Source organism: Galeopterus variegatus, unplaced genomic scaffold, assembly GCF_000696425.1.
Source record: "Galeopterus variegatus unplaced genomic scaffold, G_variegatus-3.0.2 Scaffold2425, whole genome shotgun sequence".
Classification (NCBI taxonomy): Eukaryota; Metazoa; Chordata; class Mammalia; order Dermoptera; family Cynocephalidae; genus Galeopterus; species Galeopterus variegatus.
Window position 1 is genome coordinate 47,232 of NW_007728536.1, and position 26,802 is coordinate 74,033.

At 34.5% G+C, this 26,802-nt stretch overlaps 1 protein-coding gene across 1 annotated transcript; it reads left to right on the forward strand.

The window, feature by feature from the left end:
- The first annotated feature begins 10,338 nt into the window (after positions 1 to 10,338).
- On the forward strand, positions 10,339 to 26,116 carry ALS2CR11 (amyotrophic lateral sclerosis 2 (juvenile) chromosome region, candidate 11). Its single transcript, XM_008581652.1, has 4 exons — positions 10,339 to 10,362; positions 18,201 to 18,272; positions 19,430 to 22,894; positions 25,634 to 26,116. The coding sequence occupies exons 1-4, from the start codon at positions 10,339 to 10,341 to the stop codon at positions 25,970 to 25,972; spliced, it is 3,900 nt and encodes a 1,299-aa protein (XP_008579874.1). The 3' UTR covers positions 25,973 to 26,116.
- Positions 26,117 to 26,802: the final 686 nt, after the last annotated feature.

The window sequence follows — 26,802 nt, forward strand, 5'->3', positions numbered from 1 at the left end:
AAAAAAAAAAAAAAAAAGGCAGACACAACTGTCTGCTGCCTTCAAGAGACTCACCTCACCTGTAAAGACACACATCGACTAAGAATGAAAAGATGGAAAAAGATATACCATGCAAATAGAAATGAAAAGTGAGCTGAAGTAGCTATTCTTATATCAGATAAAATAGACTTTAAACTGAAAACCATAAAAAGAGATAAAGAAGGCCACTATATAATGATAAGAGGATTTATCCATCAAGAATACATAACAATCATAAAAATATACACACCCAATGTCAGAGCAGCCAGATTTATAAGGCAAACACTATTAGACCTAAAGAGTGAGATAGACATTAATACCAAATAGCAGGGGACCTGAACATGCCACTCTCAATATTGGACAGATCATCTGGGCAAAGAATCAGTAGAGAAACACAAAATCTAAACAACACTTTAGACCAATTGGACTTGGCAGATATCTATAGAACATTCCATGCAACAACCTCAGAATATTCATTCTTCTCATCAGCACACGGAACATACTCCAGGATAAATCACGTTAGGTCACAAATCAAGTCTCAACAAATTCTAAAAAATTGGAATTATTCCATGTATTTTTTTTAGATCACAATGGATTAAAATTAGAAATCAATAATAAACAAAACTTAGGAAACCATACAAACACATAGAAATTAAACAGCATTCTCCTTAATGGCATATGGGTCCAAGAAGAAATTAAACAGGAAATCAAAAAATTTATTGAAACTAATGAAAATAATGATACATCATACCAAAACCTGTGGGATACTGCAAAAGCAGTACTAAGGGGGAAATTTATCGCATTAAATGCTTACTTCAGAAGAAAGGAAAGATGGCAAGTAAACAACCTGACACTTCATCTTAAAGAACTAGAAAAACAATAACAATCCAAACCCAAAGTTAGTAGATGGAAAGAAATAATTAAGATCAGAGCAGAACTTAATGAAACAGAAACCCAAAAAACAATACAAAAGATCAATGAATCAAAAAGTTGGTTTTTGAAAAGATAAATAAAATTGACAAACCATTAGCAAGGACAACTAAAAAAAAGAAGAGAGAAGACCCAAATAACAAAAATTAGAAATGAAAAACTCATACCTCAGAAATACAAAGAATCATTTGAGACTACTATAAACAACTAAATGCCAACAAACTTGAAAATCTGGAGGAAATGGATAAATTTCTGGACACACAAACTACTAAAACTGAGCAAAGAAGATGTAGAAAAACTGAACAGACCAATAACAATAAACAAGACTGAAGCTGTTATCAGAGGGCTCACAACAAAGAAAAGCCCAGGACAAGATGGGTTCACTGCAGAATTCTACTAAACCTTCAAAGAGGAATTGATAACAATTCTCTACAAACCATTCCAAAAGACTGAAACAGAGGCCATTCTCCCAAACTCATTCTTTTTTTTTTTTTTCCTTTTTGTCTTTTTTCGTGACCGGTAACGGGATCGCAACCCTCGGTGTCGCGCCCGCACCGCGCTCAACCAGTGAGCGGACCGGTCTCTATATGGGATCTGAACACTCGGCGGGAGTGCCGCCACACTCCCAAGCACCGCACTCTACTGAGTGCGCCACCGGGCCTGCCCCCAAACTCATTCTGTGAAGCAAACATCACCCTGATACCAAAACCAGACAAAGATACCACAAAAAAAGAAAAGTACAGGCCAATATCTTTGATGAATATAGATGCAAAAATCCTCAGTAAAATACGAGCTAACAGAATACAGCAACATATACACAAAATTATACACCATGATCAAGTGGGCTTCATCCCAGGGATGCAAGTTTGGTTCAACATACACAAAACAATAAATGTGATACACCACATCGATAAAATCAAAGGCCATATGATCATCTCTATAGACGCTCAAAAAGCATTTGACAAAATTCAACATTGGTTTATGATAAAGATTCTCTACAAGTTAGGTATAGATGGAAAGTATCTCAGCATAATTAAAGCCATATATGATAAGCCCACTGCCAGTATCATCCTGAATGGGTAAAAGCTGAAAGCTTTTCCCTCCAGAACAGAAACTAGACAAGGATGCCCACTCTTACCACTCCTATTCAACATAGTGTTGGAAGTACTAGCCAGAGCAATCAGAGAAGAGAAGGAAATAAAGGGCATCCAGATTGGAAAAGATGAAGTCAAACTGTCCCAGTTTGCAGATGACATGATTCTACATATGGAACAGCATAAACCCTCTACAAAAAAACTCTTAGAGTTGATAAATGATTTCAGCAAAGTTGCAGGATACAAAATCAACACACAAAATTAGGTAGCATTTCTATACTCCAATGGTGAACATGCAGAAAAAGAAATCAAGAAAGCTAGCCCATTTACAATAGCCAGCAAAAAAATAAAATACTTAGGAATAAAGTTAACCAAGGATGTGAAAAGTCTCTACAATGAGAACTACAAACCACTGTTGAAAGAAATTAAAGATGACACAAGAAGATGGAAAAATATCCCACGCTCTTGGATTGGAAGAATTAACATTGTGAAAATGTCTACACTACCCAAAGTGATCTACACATTCAATGCAATCCCCATCAAAATTCCAATGACATTTTTCTCTGAAATGGAAAAAACTATCCTAACATTTATATAGAATAACAAAAGACCACAAATAGCAAAAGCAATTCTGAGCAAAAATAAATAAATAAATAAAGCTGAAGGCATACATGACTTTAAACTACACTACAAAGCTATAATAACCCAAACAGCATGGTACTGGCATAAAAACAGACATGCAGATCAATGGAATATAATAAAGAATCAAGTAATCAACCCACACACCTACAGCCATCTGATCTTTGACAAAGACACCAAGTCTACACACTGGGGAAGAGACTGCCTCTTCAGCAAATGGTACTGGGAAAACTGGATATCCATATGCAGGAGAATGAAACTAGACCCATACCTCTCACCATATACCAAAATCAACTTAAAATGCATTAAAGAATTAAATATACACCCTGAAACAATAAAACTCCTTAAAGAAAACATAGAGGAAACACTCCAGGAAGTAGGATTGGGTACAGACTTCATGAATATAACCCCAAAAGTACAGTCAACCAAAGGAAAAATTAAAAAATGGGATTATATTAAACTAAAAAGCTTCTGCACAGCAAAAGAAACAATTAACAGAGTTAAAAGACAACCCACAGAGTGGGAGAAAATATTTGCAAAATATACATTTTACAAAGGATTAATATCCATAATATACAAGGAACTCTAACAACTTTACAACAAAAAAACAAGCAACCCAATTTAAAAATGGGCAAAGGAGCTAAATAGTCATTTCTCAAAGGAAGATATATGAATGGCCAACAGACACATGAAAAAGTGTTCAATATCACTCAGCATTTGGGAAATGCAAGTCAAAACCACACTGAGATACCATTTCACTCCAGTTAGGATGGCTAATATCCAAAATATTTAGAATGGTAAATGCTGGCATGCTTGCAGAGAAAAAGGAACCCTCCTACTCTGTTGGTGGGACTGCAAAATGGTGCAGCCTTTATGGAAAATGGTTTGGAGGTTCCTCAAACAATTACAGATAGATCTACCATATGATCCAGCTATTCCACTGCTGGGAATATACCCAGAGGAATGGAAATCATCATGTCAAAGGGATACCTGTATTCCTTTTGTATACCTGTATTCCTTTTGTATACCTGTAAAAAGTGTTTACTGCAGCACTTTTTACAATAGCCAAGAGTTCGAACTAGCCCAACTGTCCATCATCAGATGAGTGAGTATGGATAATGTGGTATATCTACACAATGCAATTCTATTCTGCTATAAAAAAGAATGAAATTACCATTTGCAGTAACATGAATGGACTTAGACAAAATTTTATTAAGTGAAATAAGTCAGGCACAGAAAGAGAAATACTACATGTTCTCACTTATTTGTGGGAGTGAAAAATAAATAAATAAATACACAAACAAATGGGGGGCAGGGAAGAAGACACAACAATCACAATTCCTTGAACTTGTTAAGTCAAGTGAACAGATATGATGTTGATGGATGGGATGGGGGAGGAGGGAGGAATCAGTAAAGGGACACAAAAATCAACTACATTGTATATTGATAAAATAAAATAAATGAAAACAAAAAAAATTATCAGGCATATAAAAAGGCAAGAAAATATGACTCATCAATAGAAACAGACCCAGAAATGACAGAGATGATGGAACAAACAGAAAAGGATGTTAAAAGAGCTATTATAAATGTACTCCATATGTTCAAGAAGGTAGATGAAACATGAGTATAAAAAGGAGAAATATAAGGTGTAAATAGGCCAAATGGAATTTTTAGAGATAAAAAATATGATATCTGAAATGAATAATAACCTTTAAGGTATCAACTGCATATTAGATGCCACAGAAGATAGGATGAGTAAACATGAAGACATAGGATTAGAAGCAATACAAAATGAAGCATACAGAGAAAAAACATTTAAAAAAATAAACAGAGCATCAGTAACTTGTGTGGAAATACCAAGTGGTATAATGTACATGAAATTAGAGTTTCAGAGGGAGAGGAAACTGAAAAAAGTATCTGAAGAAATGTTGACCAAAATTTTTTCAAATTTAATGAAAACTGTAAACCTGCAGATTTGAGAAACTCAATAAATCTCAAGGGGAACAAACCTAAAGAAAACCATGCAAAGACATATATCATAATTGCATTGCTGAGAACCAATGTTAAAGAGAAAAACTTAACAGGAATGGGGGGGCGGGGCAAAAATCACATTATTTGTAGGGGAACAAATAGCAGACTTCTTGTTAGAGACTGCAAGGCAGAAGAATATGGAGCAACATTTTAAAGTAATAAAAGAAAAAAAACCTGTCAACCTTGAATTCTTTAACCAGTGATTACATTTTTCAAAATGAAGGTAAAATAAAGACCTTTGCAGCAAACAGAAGCTGGAGAACTAATTGCAAACAGACCTGCTCCACAAGAAATGTTAATGGCGAGTGACAATAATAAAATGGCAAACTAGGACGTTCTAAGCTCTTATTCCCCGAGGAACATCAACAAAACCAACCAGAGCTGTCTGAACTAACTTTAAGAGCTCTGAAAAACAATCAAACGTTTACAGCAACCAAGCAAACACACAATCAAGAAATAGCCCTCTTCAAAACAGTAGGAAAGTTTCATGGCCTTTTTATTTACACAGGGTCCACCCCTTCCCAGGCACAGCAGCATTCTTGGTCTTGAGCAGTGGAAGCCAAGTTCCCAGTTCTCCTCATGAAATGGAGTGAGCATAGCAGATCTTATTTGCAAATTATCGTGTATGTCTGTTCTTACCTGGCTAGGGAATACCTGAAGAACTGACTTGCTTGTCTCTATCTCACATAACTTGGAATGCAGACAGAAAAAGCACTAGGAACTGGTCATAAAGTTACAAGGGGACAACAAGCCCACAGATAACTGAATCAAGAGATTCTGGGTGAAGAGATAGAGTAGATCATCTGAGGTCCAGAGGAGCTAGTTTTTTATTTTTAAATTCAGTCTCTTCACTTGTTATAAGTCTATTCAGATTGTCTGTTTCTCCTTGAGTCAGTTTCAGTAGTTTGGCTCTTTTGAGGGATTTGTCTATTTCATATAACTTATCCAAATTGTTGGTGTATAGATGTTCATAGTACTCTCTTATAGTCCTTTTTATTTCTGTAAAATCAGTAGTAATATCCCACTTCCATTTATTATTTTAGTAATTTGAGTATTTCTTTTTTTCTTAGTCAATCTAACTAAAGGTTTGTTAATTTTGTTGATCTTTCCAAATAACCAATTTTTGGTTATGTTGATATTCTCTATTGTCTTTCAATTCTCTATTTTTTTTACTTTCACTCTAATCTTTATTATTTCCTTTCTTCTGCTAGCTTTAGGTTTGGTTTGCTCTTCTTATTGTAGTTCTTTAAGGTATAAAGTTAGGTTATTGATTTGATATCTTTTGTTTTTTAATGTAAATGCTTATAGCCATACATTTCTCTCTAACACTCATTTTACTGCATCCCTTAAGTTTGGGTATGTTGTGTTTTCATTTTCATTTGTCTTAAAGTATTTTCTAATTTCCCTTGTGACTTCTTCTATGACCCATTCGTTTAAAATTTTTTAAATTTCCACATATTTGTGAATTTTCCAGTTTTTTTTTTCTATTACTGATTTCTAGTTTCATTTCATTGTGAAAGAATAAACTTGGTATATTTGGAAGTTGTTGGATCAGTTAAGAATTATGTTTAGCTGTGAGTAACAAAATCTTAGAAACAGTAGCTTAAATAGCGATGTAGTCGTTTCATGATGTCATCAGAAACCCAGATTCCCTTTCTTTTTGATTAGCTATCCTCAACATTGCATGTTACTGTAGGGTAACACCAGATGCACTCTGTATCTCCACATATCACAATGTATTCCAGGCAGGAAGAAAGAAAAGGACAAAGGTCATTTAGGTACCTGCCTCTGTCATAAGGTACACTCTCAGAAGCTTCTCCCAACAACTTCCAATTATATATAGCTGGCAAGAATCTTGTCACATGGACATTCCTGTCTGCAAAGGAGGCCAGAAGATGTAGCTCCTTCAGCTGGGGACATATAGGCTCCTAAAAAATTGAGGTTCTTATAAGAATATATTTTGGGAAAGCAACTATCAATCTCTATCACATATGTGATATGTGATCTGGTGAACTTTATTCATCCATTTTATACAGTCATGAGTCACTTAAAGGAGGAGATACACTCTGAAAAATGTGTAATTAGGCAATTTCGTCATTGTGCAAACATAGAGTGTACTTACACAAACCCAGATACTATAGCCATTATAATCTTAGGGCACCACCATCATATATGCGGTCCATTGTTTACAGAAATGTCATAATGCAGCTCATGACTATATTTGTGAATGGAGGAATATACTGATTGTTTAATCATGCTCTGTGTAAGTGACATGCAGACTTCCCTGGAGAGTGTGTGGGGACAGAAGAGAACAGAAAGGATGGCTGGGAACCTTACATTTCTAAAGAACCGGTGTCTTTCTCTCATGGATGCAACTTCCTTTCCTTTCTTTTAATCCCCCTTCTATTATCTGATGTGGAAGTGTGAGTTTCAACAAGCTCTACTCTGCTTCTCTATCAAGGCCCAAAACTCATAAAAGATCTCCACCGAGGCAGATGGCATGTTTTCTGTTTGTTTTTCCATTTATGCCATTTAACTTTTATTATTTTTTCAATTGTTCCCTAGTTTAGATTTTTTTTAAAAGCCTTTTATTGTTGTGTTCCTCCTTGTTCCATGTAGATTCCACATTTACATTTACCTGTACATTTTGTGGGGTTCAGTGTGTTTCAATACATGCATATACTGCACAATGATTCATTTAGGGTAAATAGCATAGTTTTGTACCTGTTAGTCCAACACTCTCTTCTCCCCAATTCCCCTCCACTCCTGGTCTTTGGTAACCATCATTCTACTCTAGTTTTATGAGAAGCACTTTTTTTTTTTTTTAGATTCTACATATGAGTGAGATAATGTGGTATTTGTCTTTCTGTGCCTGACTTACTTCACTTAAAGTGATGGTTTCCAGTTCCATCCATATTGCCGCCAATGATAGAAAATCATTTCTTTTTGTAGCTGAATAGTATTCCATTGCACACCACAGTTTTTAAAATCCATTCATCCATTGATGGGCATTTAGGTTGGTTTCATCTCTTGGCTATTGTGAAGAGTGTTGAGATGAATATGGGAGTACAAGAGTCTTTTCATTATATGGATTTCATTTCCTTTGGGTATATACCCAGTAGTGAAATTGCTGGGTCATAGTTAAATCTATTTTTAGTTCTCTGAGGAACATCCATACTGTTTTCCACAATGGCTGTACCTATTTACATTAGCACTAACAATGTAGGAGAGTTCCCTTTTCTCTGCATCATTGCCAGCATTTGTTATTTTCCGTCTTGTTGATAATAGTCATTCTGACTGGGGTAAGATGATATCTCATTGTGGTTTTAATTTGCATTTCCCTGATGATTTTGAGCATTTTTTTATGTGCTTGCTGGCCATTTGTATGTCTTCTTTTAAGAAATGTCTGCTCAGGTCCTTTGACCATTTTTTAATTGGGTTGTTTTTCTGCAGTTGAGTTGTTTGAGTTCCTTATATATTCTAATATTATTTCTTTGTCTGATGTATAGTTTGCAAACACTATCTCCCGTTCTGTAGGTTGCCTCTTCACTTTGTTAATAGCATCTCTTGCTGTGTCTTGTTGTAATCCCATTTGTGTATTTTTGCTTTAGTTGCCTGTGCCACCCACTCCCACTTCATGTAGCATTTCCCCCATGTTTTTTCCTAATGGTATCATAGTTTTGGTTCCTAAATCTTGATCTTTAATCCATTTTGAGTTGATGTTTATGTACGGTGAGAGGTAGGGGTCTAGTTTAAATCTTTGCATGTGGCTATCCAGTTTACCCAGCACTGTTTATTGAAGAGACTGTCCTTTTCCCACTCTATATTCTTGGCAGCTTTGTCCCAGAAGGGACACTGTGGAGTTCTGTGGCTCCTCAGCTGGAAGAGGTTACACTGGGCAGTGTTGCTGGTGTTGTGGATGAAGTTTTGGGCTCCTTGGAGAAGCACTGGGGTACTCCGCAGCTCCACAGCTGTAGTGGGTGATCCTGGGCAGGATTGCTAGGTCTGTGGCCAGGACCTTGGACTTTGCTTACCTTTCCCCCATAGCAAGGAGTCTCTCCTGGCCCTGTGCTGATGTTGGTGGGGCACTTCACTTATCTTTCAGTGCTGCCTTCTTGAGTTTCTGAACCTCAGGAGGATGTTTCTCAACCTTTTGCTGAATTCTGGTGTTTTCTCCCAGAAACTCTATTAAACATGTGAGTATACACTTGTTGTTTTAGACTTTCTTTGCATGAGAGGTAAGAGTTGGGGACCTCTAATCAGCCATCTTGAACCCACCCCCCTAGTGTCTCCAAACAAATGTAATCTGATTTTAAGCGGCTATGAAATGCTTTTAGATAGTAAATGGAAGCTAATATTATATTGAGATAGCATTTTCAATGATTATCAACCTGTTATTTTTAAAAGAATAATTTAAATTGACTAAAGAAACTCTTGGTGCTAAATCAAAGTGTATAGGAACAATTATAGAATCGTAGAACCATTGAATTTTTAGAAATGGAGACATTTTAGAGATAATCCAGTTCTAGATATTACTTTACACAAGAATCTGAAGCTGAAGTTCCTTGCCCCATGTTACCCAGATGATTAGTAGCCTAAATCCTAGGTGTCCTAAGTTTTCATCGACTCCTCATTCCACCACACAATTAAAACAGTCATGAGGGAAATTAGGTGGCTGTAGAAGCATCATAATATGCATCCACACTGCCAACTCAACCAGAGAAAACTCAACACCATCTCTTTTTAGAACACTTAGTACTTCAAACCACTTTCCTATACATTACCTCTTTTAGTCTGTAGAGGGTTTATCCTATATCAAGTTAATTAAAATAACAATTCAATAAACAACATTTTCATAAAAGATATTTTGGATTATTTTAAGGTTTCATTAATATTAATCAGTTAATAACATGACTCTATTCTTAAATCTTCAATGACTTCCCACTTCTGCTGTTATTCTTTGCCCTCACACACCAACTCTGAACTATATCTACCAGTTTCTCAATATTACCCAATATAGTTCCTCTCCTCTAACCAAATGCGTCTAACTCTGAATTCTTAAAATACATCTTATACTTTCACACTTGTTTTCTTGCCCATTTCGTTTCCTTTGCTTAAATTTCCCCAAATCTCCCTTAAAACAGTTTAAATTCTAACATTTGAAAGTTCATTGTTTTCAAGAATTTAGAAAATAAAAAAAAAATAAGTGAAACTCATGAGAAGGAAGTGAAAGAACAAGTAGTAGAAAAATATGATTTCATTTTTGTGAAAAAGAGAGCAAACAAAAGCTCCCATCTAATATAAGCATGAAATGTGAATGGTTTCATAATGCTAACATTGTTTTCTCAAGGGAGTAACTCAAGTGGAAGGTGGACACTATTAAATTTTACTCTGTTTAACTCTATTATTGATTACCTGAAGATATAATACTTTTGTAAATAAAAACTTCATTAAAGTGATATTGAGGGGAAATACTCTAGGCATTCATCTTAGGAAGGTAGAAAAAACAACAAAACAAATCAATACAGGAGCTTCAGGATAGTAAACTAAACATTTGGGTCTACTCTCCAAACTCCCAAGGTTTCAGTACATTAACAGAAAATATTATTTCAAAAAGAGAGAACCGATGGCAATATTGGAAATCAATAAGGTGAGACATCAGGACCCAAAAAGCTTAAGAAAAAAACAGAATATATAAAAGAAGATGGGATTGATTTAGTTAAAAACCCCAATTAGGAAAACCATAGCCTTAAACATAAAAAATCAGGTAGGCCTGAGAAGCAATAAATTCAGTCAGCATATACAAGGAGAATCAGATCATGAGGAAAACTTCATAGCTATTAATTGAAGAGCTGCATTTGGAACAGCTAGATCACTTGGACCCTTCTTCAGTATTTTTCTATTTCTCTGTATACACAGAGCATACACTACTGGCAGCATTGTCTTTCCCCAGTCATCCACCCAAACATCAAAAAACTGTTCTCTAAAAATTAGTGCCATCTGTGATTATATACATAGAAAACCCTAAAGACTCCATCAAAAAATTACTAGGACTAATAAATGAATTCAGTATAGTAACAGGGTACAAAGTCAACACATGAAAATCAGAAGCCTTCCTATATGCCAACAATGAAATAGCTGAAGAAGAAATCAAGAAAGTAATCTTATTCACAATAGCTACCAAAAAAAAAATGAAATTCCCAGGAGTAAATTTAACCAAGGAGGTGAAAGACCTCTACAATGAAAACTAAAACATTGGTGAAAAAAACTGAAGAGACACAAATAAATAGAAAGATACCCCATATTCATGAGTTGGAAGAATTAACATCATTAAAATGTTCATATTACCCCAAGCAATCCACACATTCAATGCAATTCCTATCAAAATACCAATGACATTCTTCACAGAAATAGGTCCACACACAAATCCAGTGATCCCACTCAGAGTCACCTACTTCAACAGTGAAGCTACAGAGTACTTCAGTGCCTCTCCTGGGGGCACTGGGCTTTTCCCAGAGCTGTAGTGACACTATTGAGTCACCCACTCTAGCTGGGGGGCTGTTGAGCACCCTATCGTCCTCCTCAGTACATAAGGTCCTAATCCCAAACCCTAAGAATGTCACCCAGGGTCATCCATTTAAGCTGAGGACCTTCAGATCACCCCATAACACTTATCAAGGTTATGAGACACTAGTTGGGATGCAAGCAAGGCTGCTCAGGGTCACTCACCTCAGACAAGGAGTGACAGGACATCCAGGCTCTTCTCCCAAGAGCTCAATATCTTACTCATGACCACGATGACCCAACCCAGTGTCACTTACATCAGCAAGGAAGTACTGAGTGCCCCCATGCCTAGGCCATGGAGACATTCACAGACAACTCCCACACCAGGTACAGTTGAAGTAACCACACAGAGACTACACTACTATGTCTACCCAGAGCCAAAATTAAAACACCCTGCACAACAGTCAATATAAAACACAGCTACAGGAGGGAATCTCTCTCCTCAAAAGCCACTCCTGAATAGTAGAAGCAACTGCTCCACCAGATGCCCAGACATCAATGTAGGAATGCTAGAAATATTAAAATGATAAGACAGCATAACACCCCAAAAGGAATTCTCCAGTACCAGACCCAACAAGAAACATATGAAATGTACAAAAAGCAACTTCAAGCAATAATCTTAAGGAAATTCAGTGAGATACAAGAAACTTCATAGATGACACAATGAAATGAAAAAAACAATCCAGGATCTGGAACTTTATGAAAAGATAGATACCTTAAAAAAGAACATAGCAGAACTCTTAAAACTGAAGGATTCATTCAATGAAATAAAAAATACAACTGAGAGCTTAAGCAACAGGCTAGAGGAAGCAGAAGAAAGAATTTCTGACTTCAAAGATAGGCTTTTTGGAAAAACACAGACAAACAAAAAAAGAAAAAGAAAAAGAAAAGAAAAGAATTTTAAAATGAAGAAAACCTATAAGACAACCTTAAGCATACAAATGTCTGAATAATGGGTGTTCCAGCAGGAGAAGAGAAAGGAACAGGCTTTGAAAACATATTCAATGAAATAACAGTGGAAAACTTCCCAGGTATTGGGGCAGATATTAACTTCTAGATCTAAGAGGCTCGAATATCCTCAATCAGATTCAACCCAAAAATAACCTTGCCAACATACATTGTCAAACTGTCAAAAGTACAGACAAAGAGAGAATTCTAAAAACAGCAAGAGAAAAGTGTCAAATCACATATAAGGAATTCCCCATCAAACTAACCCACATTACTTAGCAGAAACCTTACAGGACAGGAGAGAATAGGATGATATATTTAAAGTACTAAAAGAAAAATACTGCTAGCCATGAATACTATACCCAGCAAGGCTTTCCTTCAGAAATGAAGGAGAAATAGTGTATTTCCCAGACAAACAAAAACTTCACCACCATATGATCAGCCACATAAGAAATCCTCAAGGGAGTCCTACATTTGGAATCCAAAAAGCAATAATCACCACCATAAATACACAAGAAAGAACAAAACCCCGTGGTAAAGCAGATATTCAAACAAGAGAAAGAAACTATATCTTACCACTTCAAAAACCAAAAAACACCAAAGACAAACAATAAAAGGGAAATAAAGGAAAAAAGATATTTAAAACAATCATACAAAAATCAATAAAATGCCAGGAATAAGAGTACCTTTCAATAAACAGCCCTAAATGTAAATGGATTAAATTCCCCACTCAAAAGACGTAGACTGGCTAAATAGATTTTAAAAACTAGACCCAAGTATAAGCTGCCTACAAGAAATTCACCTCACCTATAAAGACACACAGAAAATAGTGAAGGGATGGAAAAAGATTTACCATGCAAATAGAAACCAAAAATGAGCAGGAGTACCTATTCTTATATCAGATAAAATAGACTTTAAACCAAAAATTATAAAAAGATAAAAAGGTCATTATGTAATGATAAAGGGATCTATTCAGCAAGAAGATATAACAACCATAAATATATGTGTACCCAACATCAGAGCACCCAAATCTATAAAGCAAACACTATTAGACCTAAAGGGCAGTAGACCCCAATACAGTAATAGTTGGGGTCTTCAACACTCCTCTCTCAACATTGGTTAGATAATCTCGGCAACAAATTAACAGAGAAACACAGGACCTTAAACTACACTTTAGATCAATTGGACTTAGCAGACATCTACAGAACATTTCATCCAAAACTACAGAATATACATACTTCTCATCAGCACATGGGATATTTTCCAGGATAGGCCACACATTAGGTCACAAATCAAGTCTCAACAAATTTTTAAAAATCGAAATCATTTCCAGTGTCTCTTCAGACATAGATGGATTAAAGCTAGAAATCAATAACAAGCAAAACTTTGGAAAATATACACATACATGGAAATTAAACAACATGCTCCTGAACCACATACGGGTTAAGGAAGAAATTAAGCAGGAAATCAAAAAATTTCTTGAAACTAATGAATTTAAGACATATCATACCAAAAACCTATGGGATTCTGTAAACTCAATACTAAGAGGGAAGTTTATTGCAATAAATGCTTACATCAAAAGAAAAGAAAGACTTCAAATAAACAACCTAACATTACAACTCAAAGGACTAGAAAAACAAGAACAATCTAATCCCAAAATTAGTAGACACAAAGACATAATTAAGGTCAAAGCAGAACTAAATGAAATAGAGACTAGAAAAATGATACGAAAGATCAGCAAAACAAAAAGCTGGTTTTTGAGAAGACAAACAAAAATAGACAAACCATTAGCTAGACTAACTAAAAAAAGAAGAGAGAACACCCAAATACCAAAATCAGAAATTAAAAAGGAGGCTTTACAACTGATACCACAGAAATGCAAAGAATCGTTAGATACTATTATGAACAACTATTTTTGAAAATTTGAAAATCTGGAGGAAATAGGTAAACTTATGGAAATGTACAAACTACCAAGACTGAACCAATAAGCAATAGAAAACCTGAACAGACCAATAACAAGCAATAAGATTAAAGCAGTAATAAGCAGTCTCCCAACAAAGAAAAGCCCATGATCACATGGCTTTACTGCTGAATTCTACAAAACACTTAAAGAGGAATTAATACTAATTCTCTTCAAACTATTCCAAAAAATTGAAACAGAGGCCACTCTCCCAAACTCATTCTATGAGGCCAGCATCACCCTGATACCAAAAACAGACAAAGATACAATAAAAAAAGAAAACTACAGGCCAATAAATATCTTTGATGAACAGAGACATAAAAATCCTCAATAAAATATTAGCAAATAGAATACAGCAGCACATCCAAAGGATTATACATCATGATTAAGTAGGATTCATCCCAAGGATGCAAGGATGGTTCAACATATGCAAATCAATAAATGTAATACACCACATCAACAAAATCAAAAGCAAAAACCATATGATTATCTCAACAGACACAGAAAAAGCACTTGGCAAAATTCAACATCCCTTCATGATAAAGATTCTTAGTAAATTAGGCATAGAAGGAAAGTATCTCAACACAATATAACCCATATATGACAAACCCACTGCCAGTATCAACCTGAATGAAGAAATGCTGAAGGCTTTTCCTTTAAGAACAGGTACAAGACATGGATGCCCACTCTCACCACTTCTATTTAACATATATTGGAAGAACTAGCTATAGCAATTAGGCAAGAGAAAGAAGGAAAGGGCATCCAACTTGGAAAAGATGAAGTCAAATTGTCCCTGTTTGCTGATGACATGGTCCTATATATAGAAAAACCTAAAGCCTACCAAGAAACCCTTAGAAATGATAAACAAATTCAGCAAAGTTGCAGGGTACAAAATCAGTATACTGGCCGGCCCGGTGGCTCACTGCTACAGTGCGCCGCTTGGGAGTGCGGAGGCGCTCCCACCAAGGGTTCGGATCCCACATACAGACCGGCTGCTCACTGGCTGAGCGAGGTGCGGGAGCAACACCGAGGGTTGCGATCCCGTTGCCGGTCCCGGTCCGGTACGGGCGCGACACTGAGGGTTGCGATCCGTTGCCGGTCACGAAAAAAAAAAAAGACAAAAAAAAAAAAAAAATCAGTAGTGTTTTTATATTCCAACAATGAACTAGCAGAAGAGAAATCAAGAAAGCAACCCCATTTACAATAACTACCAAAAAAATAAAATACCTAGGAATAAATTTAACCAAGGAGGTTAAAGATCTCTACAATGAGAACTACAAACCACTGCTGAAAGAAATTAAAGAAGACACAAAAAGATGTAAAGACATCCAGTGTTCATGGATTAGAAGAATTAATGTTGTGAAAATGTTCATACTACTGAAAGCAATCTACAGATTCAGTGCAATCCCCATTAAAAAACCAATGACATTCTTCACAGAAATAGAGAGAACAATCCTAACATTCATATGGAACAAAAAAAGACCCCAAATAGCCAAATCAACCTGGGCAACAAAAATAAAGCCAGAGGCATAACACTACCTGACTTCAAATTATACTACAAGGGTATAGTAACTAAAATAGCATGGTACTGGTATAAAAACAGACACACAGACCAATGGAACAGAATAGAAAACCCAGAAATCTATCTATGTACTTACATCCAGCTGATGTCCAACAAAGGTACCAAAAACATACATTGGGGAAAGGACAGCCTCTTCAATAAATGGTGCTGAGAAAACTGGATATCCTCATGTAGAAGAATGAAACTAGATCTGCATATACCAAAATAACTCAAAATGTATTAAAGACTTAAATATAAGACCTGAAAGTATAAAACTCCTAGAAGAAAAAATAGAGGCAAACACTTCAGGATGTAGGATTGGGAAAAGACCTTATGAATAAGACCTCAAAAGCACAGGCAATAGAAGAAAAGATAGACGTATTGGGTTGTATTAAACTGAAAAGCTTCTGCACAGCAAAAGACACAATCAACAGAGTGAAGAGGCAACCAGCAGAATGAAAATATTTGCAAACTATTCACCCAGCAAGGGATTAATATACAGACTATACAAGCAATTTAAACAACTCAACAGCAAAAAAACCAAATAACTCAATTAAAAAATGGGCAAATGAACCAAATAGACGTTCCTCAGAAGACATACAATTGGCCATCAGGTATATGAAAAAATGCTCAACATCACTAATCATCAGGGAAAAGCAAATCAAAACCACAATGAGATATCATCTCACTCTAGTTAGAATAGCTATTATCAAAAAGTCAAAAAATAGCAAATGCTGGCCAGGATGAAGAGAAAAGGAAACTCTTAAATGCTGTTGGTGGTAATGTAAATTAATACAGCCATTATGGAAAACAGTATGAAGGTTCCTCAAAAAACTACAAATAGTACTATCATATGATCCAGTAATCCCACTCCTGTTTATTTATCCCAAGGAAAGGAAATTAGCATATCAAAGAGATATCTGCATTCCCATGTTTATTACAGCACTATCCACAATAGCCAAGATGTGGAATCAACCTAGGTGTCCACTGACAGATGCATGAATAAAGAAAATGTGATATATAGATATATATAGATAAAACACGAGTGTGTGTGTGTGCACGCGCATGTGTGTGTGTGTATATGTACATATATATACATATATGTACATATACACACACATACGCAATGGGATACCACTCAGCCATGAAAAATCACATCCTGTCATTTGTAGCAATATGAATGAGCCTAGAAGACATTATGTTAAGTGAAATAGGTCAGGCACAGAAAGATAAATACAACATGTTCTCACTCATATGTAGGAGTTTAAAAAAAAATAATAAGTTGAACTTTTAGAAGCAGAGAGTAGAATTGTGGTGCCTAGAGGCTGGGAAGGGGAGGGGTAAAAATGTATAAGAAGTTGGTTAATGGACACAAAATTACAGATAGATATGAAAAATACGTTCTAAGAACCTATAATTAACAATAATTTATTCTTTGTTGTGAAATGGCTAGAAGAGATCAAGTATTCTCATCACAAGGAAATAATAAAGCTTTTTGATGATGAATATTCTAATTATCCTGATTTGATTATGACACATTGTATACATGTATTGAAATATAACTCTGTACCCCAGAAATATGCATAATCAATGTTTCAATTAAAAAAGAAATAATTTTCTTTTTACAAAAACGCAAATAGCCAAAAGTTAGAAGTAACCCAAATATCTATCAATTGATAAATGTATAAACAAAATGTGGTATATCCATCCAATGTGATATTATTTAGCCATAAAAAGTAAAGAAGTACTGATATATGCTAAAACATGGATGAATCTAGAAAACATTGTAAGTAAAAGAAGCCAGGCACAGCAAAACTACATATTGTATGATCCCCTTCATACAAAGTGTCCAGAAGAGGTAAATCTATAGAGACAGAAAGTATTACTGGTTGCATATGGCTGGGGTGTTGGGATGGGTGGGGAGTGACTGCCAGTGGGTATAATGTTTCTTTTTGGGGTAACAAAATGCTCTAAAATTAGAGCATAACGTTGTGAATACAGTTTACAAAACTATTGATTTTTACACCTTAAATGGGTTAACTTTATAGTATGTAAATTATATCTCAATAAAGCTGTTAAAAAATTTTTTTAAAAGATTACATTTGTTCTAACAAATAATAATAATTTGTTCTAATTACATTTGGATTTCTACTTTTGTGTCTGCTTGAAGTTGCTGTGCTTTATTTTGAGTTTACAAATGCAACAGGATGAATATTACAAAACCAAACAAATTATTATTTTAATATACTTTATATATATATATATATATACACACACACACACACACACACACAGATTTCTTTGATAACTGGCAAAGTATAGTAGTTATGAGAAAATTACCTCTTTAGGTTTTAAACATTTTTATATCTTTAATAACTCTTGGAAGAATAAAATGATCTTGGGAAATATCCTTGCATTACGAGTAGTCTAAAATCAAAACTTCTTTTTTTATAAGGTTGCTTTTTCACTTAAAGAATACAATCCGTCATCTTTTAAACCAGAATATATAAAATTCGGACCGAAATATAAGGTGAGTCCTAAGTTATCCTATCCCAATATCAATTGTACTTTATTAGTAGGTTTCTCTAATACTTTATGTAATTCAATGGTTCCAAAACCATGCTACTCACTAGAAACACCTACCTTTAAAAAAAAAAAAAAAAAACATATTCCCAGGTGCACCTCCAACCTAATGAATCTCAATCTGGAAACGGAAGCTGGGAATCTATTTTTCTCAAAAAAAAAAAAAAAAAAAAAAAAAACCCAGGCGATTTTTAATCTGTCACCTAGACAGATTTAAGACCACTAGAATTTGAAAACCAGTTACAATCAATTCTATCCATTAAAATGAACTTTGAACTACTAAATTGAAATAAAATGAAACAAATTTTAGGCTGATTATTTCACATTCTGTCTTTTTCAACTGAATAACGTAGAAGTTGTATGTACAAAGTGTTTGAATAATCAGCCTTCATTTTGAAGCCTGTTTCAATGATAGAATAGTCTGACCCTGGAGCTATGAAACTAATGCCTATGGATATTACACTGAAATATTTCACTGTAATCCAGAGTTTTTTATACTGTTCTCTCTTAACCATTTCTGAGGCATACACAATATGCACCAAAAAAAAAAAAGCAAGATTCCGCTGTGACGTGTTAAGGGCAGAGAGGAGCTCATCATCATTTTTGAAACTCACAGACTTGAAGGCAGATGATATATGCCCCCAAATCAGTCTTTAGAGAATATTTATGGTACTTTTCATGAGACAGCTACCACTTGCTTGCATTTTTTAAAAAAATTTCTACATTGCTACTAAAATGTAAATATATGAATAAGGCTTCAGTCCTAATGTTAGGCATTGTCTAAGCAAATGTACTTAACACTGGAAATGGAGTTGTTAAAAGAAACTATGGGTGGCTTTTAAATATTTTAAAAGTCCAGGTAGCAAAAAGCACTTGGACAAAAAAGAGTGTCAGAATTAGGAATCTGAAAAATGTTGCATTAAAATTTTATTTTCATTCCAATTTCAAATATTTTAAAATAATTAAAGTTGGTTTTCTTACATTGTAGAAGGTAGGAGGATGAATAGATAAATTGACAGATTGCTCATAGAAAATTAAGTAGAAAATTTATTATAAATTCAAAATAAATGCTACAGAATTTCTTACCTTTTTTTAATATTGCAATTTCAGAAATTCAAGGACAGTTTTGATCCTTTTCTAAGGGATACAAACAACAAAATGTCAGTCAGAAAAAGGAAAGACCAAGATATATACAAAAGTAGAAATATTCTAAGTGCAGAAGTTATAGAGTATGAAGACCAAGACCCACCTTACCCAGAACATTCGAAAACTACAGGACCTACTAATAAAAACTTGGCCCATGATTCTAATATCATCAGAAGAAAGTCTTCAGACACTGAAAATAAGTTAGTCTGTGATCCTACTATCAACACAATAGAGACTGTAGACACTAAGAATAAGTTAAAAGAAAGATTACCACGTGTATCTTTACCAAGCTGCTTCGAAAGAGAATCATCAGTGACTGGAAATGTAAATACAGATACATGTCGCCTCTCAAAGTCATTAAGTCTTAACCCCCATATAGAAAATTTAAAACAATCAATGGTACTCAAGTCAATTTTAAGTAAAAATCTGCAAGACCTTTCAGACAAATTGTTTTCTAAACCAGAAGTTTATATGAACACTGAAGCAAGAAAGAAAAGTAGATCTCCACCTCTAAGCATTCATGATAAACCATCAAGTGGTACGGAAGACAAAGTATTTGAAAAAATCCAAGATTTGAACAGCTGGCTTTCAGAAAAAGACATTTCAAATTCGAAGGCTCTTTTAAGTCAAATAATTAAAAATATTCCTGCAGATTCAATTCCAGAAGGTGGACCAGAAGAATCTCCAGAGGTACAAGAACGTGTCTCTGAAAAACACTTAGAGGCTGATGAGATAAATTTTCCAATGAAAAAAAAGAGTAGCTTCAAAAAGAAACACTTAATAGATGAAGTACCTAGCTCCAAATCAGGTGTAAATGGCTTTTTACATGACTGTGTTATAAAACAAATATTCACTGCACCGATCTTGTCAGAGTTGGAAATAGGAGTGAAAGAGCTGAGTAAGGCACAGGTGAACTTTCAGGATCAATTACCCACACCTTGGGAGAGAAATTTATCTTCACATATTTCAGTTCACTATAAAGAAAAATATGATGAAATAGAATTTCTACAGCCCAAATCTGTTGTAAGTCAGATAATACAAGCATTCCCTATAGATACTCTTTTAGAATCTGGGATAGTCAAAGTGATAGAATTAGATAAAGAACACCAGGAGAGTTCTTTGCTGGGTATGGAGATAGTCTTTCCTGAAGAAAAGCCAAAGGATTCCACAAAGGATTATTCAGAAATCAAAAGCAAAACAAAACCCCTTTCAGAGAAGACGATACCCATCATTCCCAAAGAAACCACTTCTTCTATCAATAGAATTAAATTTATAGAGGAAGGCCAAAATATGTCCCCACAAGATTTAAAATATCATTCAGTACCAGATAAAAAACCGTATTTTCCAAGTAATTGTCAGAGGCTTGATAGAAAAGAAAATGATCTAAGTTCTACTTTAGAAAATTTAAGTAGCTCATTAATGGATAGCCTTAATGAGTCAGATACAATAATGTTAAAATCCTTTTTAAAAAACATCTTTAAGGTTTTTTTCAAGTATAATCCGTCTGAAAGGAAAAGACAACCAGAAAAAGAATTAGAAAGACTAATTGAACATTCTTTTCCAAGTGATACAGAACACCTTGAAGAAATCCAAGGGAACTTTGATAAAACAGACAAATTAGACAGAAAACCTGTTTTGAGTCCAAAACTGCGTGTGTTTCTGGAAGAACTCTCAGAGTCAGAAGTAAAAAATTTAAAATCTGAATTAAGTAAACAAATCCAGCATTACCTTGTAGAAAGACTTTCAGAATCAGGACATATCACCAAGGAGGACTTACCAAAAATCTATCAAAATCTGCATTTGATGAATGAGAAAGCAGAACCAAAAGGGCAAAACATTTTTCAGGAGAAATATTCTGAAACTGTAAAAGAAATCATGATGTTTGTAAACAATTTTAATCATCATTTTATAGATAAACATTTAGAAATAAAGCTAAGATCCTTTTTAAATGAAATCCTCCAAAACTATTTCCTAAAAAACCTTTCAGAAAGCAGTTTATTTAACGAGACAGAACATGAGACTATACACTCGGACATATCTTCTTTAAGAACTGAAAGTTCCTCAATATCTTTTCATGAGGTAGGACAAGATATTTCAAAGGGAAGTTTTGGTAGAAGGCTTGAAATAAACATGAAATATCCTTTAAATAAACCTCTACAAAACTATCTTATAGCTTTATCAGAAAATGAATTGTTAAATCTAAAAGCTGACTTAAGCAAACACCTCCAGAGCCTTTTTATAGAAAAACTTGCAAAATCAGGACAAGTAACAGAAAGGCAATTAGAGGGGATCTACCAGCATATAAATCTGCTTAATTCAAGTTTGACACCATTAAAATATATAACGACAGATTTGCCTTTTAGAGATGAAAATCACTTTATGGAGGAGCATTCAGAAAAGCAAAATAAATATTCAAAAAATGTTCAAAAAAACACTTTGCAAAATGTTACTGAAGATAAACTTATTGAAACAGAATTGATCAGAAAGGAAGAAAAGGAATATTTTCACTTACACAATTTAAAAGAAAATTCATCAACAATTAGGGAAAAGAAAAGTTATCACCCTAATGAAGGAGCTAAAACACTAAGTTTAATAAAAGTACAACCTTCTTCCAACAAAAATATACAGGCAATTCCATTAAATAAGTCATCAGAAAGACTTACAGAAATAGTGCTTAAGAAACAAAAGAAAGAACATGGTTTCATGCAGCTTCCCCAAGCAGAAAATTCTGTTTGTAAAGCAGAGGTTCAAGACCCATATAATTGGAGTGGTAAATCGAAAATAACTCAGTCAAAAGCTTGCTTTGAAAGGACACTGAAAATGAAGCCCCTTGGAAAAAAGGACCATATTAACATCTATGAATTGACTAATCAAGAAAAACCTGAAGCAGTATTGTCACTGTATCCAAGAATCCCTAATTGCAGAATGCCAAGGGGAGATGAAGAATATTTAAACAGACTCACTTTCCCTTCCTGGCACACCAACACTCATTTCAATTCAGAGACTCGGGAGAAATCAAAACTAGAAGACCAGTATTTTCAGAGATTAAAAGGAAATAATAACAATAATAAAAAACGTTTAGTAACATTTGCGCAATGCAAACAAGAAATACAGTTTCTTTATATAAAACCAAATGAAATTTGCAACGAAAAATGTGCCAACTTCCCTGAATCACAATCATTTCAATATAAAGTTGTAGAAGATGAGAAAAACTCAAAACCATCCCTCTTCCCAGAAGTATTGAAGAGAGAAAATCTAACACCCAAGGTCCGAAAAGAAAGAGACCATGTTGCCAAACCAAAAAAGTCATTTAACAAGGCAGTTAGGATGGTACCAACCCCACTACCCACCACAAGAATTCATCTAAGGAAATCGGTTCCAAGAACATTGCTTCATTGGACTGCAAGAAGAACTATACATGTAATAATGTTTTTCTAAGTCTTCTACTTCTGTATTTGGCAAAGTTCTGTAAATAATTTAGGGTATATATCTCTGCATGCAAGCGTGTATGTAACCTTAATTGCCCCAAGATATACTAACCTCCAAATTAAAAAAAAAAAAAAAAAAAAAACTGAAATTCAAATGTCACCTCATCTGACTCAAAATATAATCACAAAATCAGGGGGACTGTTAACACAGCTAGTGCCTTTGTATAAAATAGGTAAATGGCACCCTCTCTGGGGCATAAATTAGAAAAAGGCACCCTTTCCTCTGAGCGTGACCCTCCAGGCTGACACAGCCTAGGGCCAGGGCACATAGCCCTGCCCATAGAAAACTGGCTGGATTTTAGCCTTGACTAAAATTAGCCAGGGACTGTTGTGAGATGCAACCTGTAATGACTATTGGCAGTGACCATATACTGTGGAAACACAGCTGAGAGTTTCTTTTCACAGAGATATAACTATAAATATATAGACTTTTTTAGCTGAATTATCTTTGTTTCAGTAAACAAATATGAATCTCCTTCTATGTGCCAGTATTCTGCTAATAATTAAGGATATGCAAAATTTAGTCTATTGGATTATGAATTGCAAAATTTTAATTTTACTTCTACTTTTATTTCATCACCACCCCTCTGCTATATCATGTGTTGAGAAGCTTGGGAATTCAAATCTATTTTTAATATTAACATAAGACAATTTGGAAGGTAAATCTGCTACTAGACTTGATACAAACCACTCTAAGACAATGTTAAAATCGAGGAATGAAAGGGACTTATTTCAAATTTCTAGACCACTGCCCTTCTCTGTTAGTATGCATAACAGGCATAATCCATAATTGGGAAAACTCACAAGTTCTAAAACTGATATTATTTGATAACTTGATGTGCCCAATTCTACCTTTGAATGAGAAAGTAATCTAATTTCAGAATAGTTGCTTTGAATTTGTTTTCCACAGTAAAGCAAATTACTGGCTTTATAGTGGCAGGGCAAATATTATATAGCTATATATTATACAGGTAAATATTATATTAGTTATACAGTGGCAGGGTAAATATCAGTATAGCTTTTACTCTCCATTTTGGATTTTTCTATCTAAGTTCAGTAATTTAGTAGTGAGTGAGCATGTGTGTATACTTGTGCATGCATTTGTGTGTACACACTAGGAAATAGAAGTAGAAGATGAGTTCACAGTTTTTGGAGAGGAAAAACTTTCTGAAGTTCCTTTAGAAAAATGGAATCTTTAATATCACCTTTCCAAACAAATTGTGTTTATGTTAAATGGTATAAGATCATATAAAATGTCAGAATTCTTATCCTAAGAGCAGGTAGGGAAGATAATTATCTTTATTTCCCTCTATTAAATCAAGTGTTTCTAAATTTTTCTCGCTAGTAAAATTGACAACTGAGAATTGAGTGATAAGAGGGCATTTGTCATATGATTAGAAAGACCTATTCATCTGATTTTCTAAAACCCAGGAATTTCCCAAAGGAATCAAAACAGAAGAGAGAGAAGTTGAGTTGCAGGAGCACCCATAAGAGTAATCAGTGGCATGGGTCTCCACGCCCCTACACTGGCACTCCAGCCATCAGTTGTCAGCTGTGAGGCAAAAAGTATACGTATGCTACTCACTCATGTAACAGAAGTTCTCTTAATACTGTGGCTTACCTAATTGTTCCATGTACATAAGAGAGAAGAGGAAGAATGTTTCTTTGCCTTCTCCAAACCCAGGCAAAAATTAAAAGTAGGCAGGATTTGTCTTTATACTCTTCGTACCTTCTTTTTTGTAAGTTTTCTTTCTGCCTGCCCTAATTCTTATCATTCCTGCCCAACCTTCCCCAACACTGCAACTCTATTAACCCACTCCTACTTTGTTTCTAAATCAAAGCAGCCCATTCTCTTGGTGCGGCTATCTCTACGAGGTGTTAAGGGACGACCTACTCAAACTGCTAAGGAAACTGGCTTATACTAACTTGAGAAAGGACTAATAGCTCCATACCCTTTTAGGGGTATTTGTAGATGAGTATATTTTTATTATAGAATATAGCCATATCATAAAATATTTGAAAAAAAAAACCCATCATTTAAAAAAAATATTTTGATGTATATTCCGATTATTTTCCTGGAATGTTTTACTTGCTGTCAGAGCGCACATAAAAAAATTTATTATTTTTAATGTAAACACTGCAACCATATTTTCAGATGCTGCTGCTGCTCTCTCTATACATATATTATGGATAGACAAATAGAGATATATGTATATATACTAAAAATGTATTTACTAAATTAACTTTTAAAGAATGAAAATCAAAGTTTGGATGATATAAAAGGTAAAATTTAAGAGTTTATAATTTATACTTAGGGTCAGGGGAGAGATATTTTGGTGGAAAAAAATTACAATGTAGGCTGGCCAGCTTCGTTTAGGAGTCTGACCCCTGAGGACAGCTCCCTTAAGTTTTTGTGGTTTCCAGCTTCATATCATTCATCCCTATTAACATAACAGAACCTTTAAAACAATAAGATTTTTTAAAAGCATTGTTTCTAAGGTAGTATCTAACTGGAGGCATTGGGTATAGGGTCCGAATTTGGGGACTGCCTAAGAAACATTCCAGCTTTTATTCTTTAACTGTTCATACTACAAACTTTAGTTCTTGTAAACTTAAAATGTACTTTTAAGAAACCTAACTTACCAGTCTGATCTTTTATTTTAATTTTTAGGATTGTTCAGATAAATTTGAGGAGTTACAAGTGACCTCATTTAAGCATCTTCAAAAAGCAAAATCAAGAGCAAGACTTTTAGGAAAGAACCCAGATGATAGCCATAATCAGGCAAAACACTCTGCAAGACCATATACTGCTCCAGAGGTTAACAAACGACAAGAAAGCTACACTGGAAAATGTGCAAATCCTCAAATGGTTTCAGCAGGCTTAGTTCATATAAATGATAAAACCTCAGATTATGAAATGCGTAAAATGCAGCCAAAAAAAATATTAAAAGATGTTGAAAAATGTTCACTCATTTGTGATATTATCCAAATGTTAAACAGCTCAGAGTAGAATGTGAAGCCAATAATCAGAGTGTCATTTCTCCATTAACAAAATGGTTTGGAGATCTGTCCTTGTGTGTGTGACAGAAGTCAGCAACAAAATTTCATCTTGTTAGAACCATTTTGTTTTGATTAAAATGAAAAACATATCTGATGTTAATGTGTTTTTGTTTATGAACCTTAGGGAACAAACATGGAAATACATATTTAGTTTATATTCATTGCCAAGGTTTTGTTTCTCAGCTTTTCCCCCTTTTTACTATGTAACAGTATCACTCCAAATTATGTTTTTCTGACTTCCCCAATCTTTGCTATGCTCTTAAATTAACCCTGTCCTCCCAGATTTCAGGTTCTCCATTTGCAATAATCTATACTTAGTCTTTTGTTAAGAATACACGTTTACTCTTTAGCTCTAGTTATATTTTTTTCTAGATTCAACAATCTGCAATTATCTGGGCCTACAGAATATTAATTTTAACAGCATCTGATATAAAGAACAGATTAAGTACTAATTCCTGAGACATCTCCTATGCTAGATTGACTTTCTAAATTACTCAAAAAACTGTGAAAGGACATTTTTAATAACACCAAAATCAGGAAACTGTATAAAGTTGTAGAAACTGCATAAAATATAATCTATCTAGCTAGCTCAACATAGGATTAAAATCAGAGACTTCCAAGAATTGGTTCTATTTCTACAAAGTACAGTATTTGGATCTTGAACTTTGGTCCACTCTTGAAAAGCAATAACTTCAATTTATAGAATTTTGTCAGTTTTAATTTTTCTATCATAAATCATAAAGACCATGAGATTTAAATAGAATTGGCTGATGGAAAACA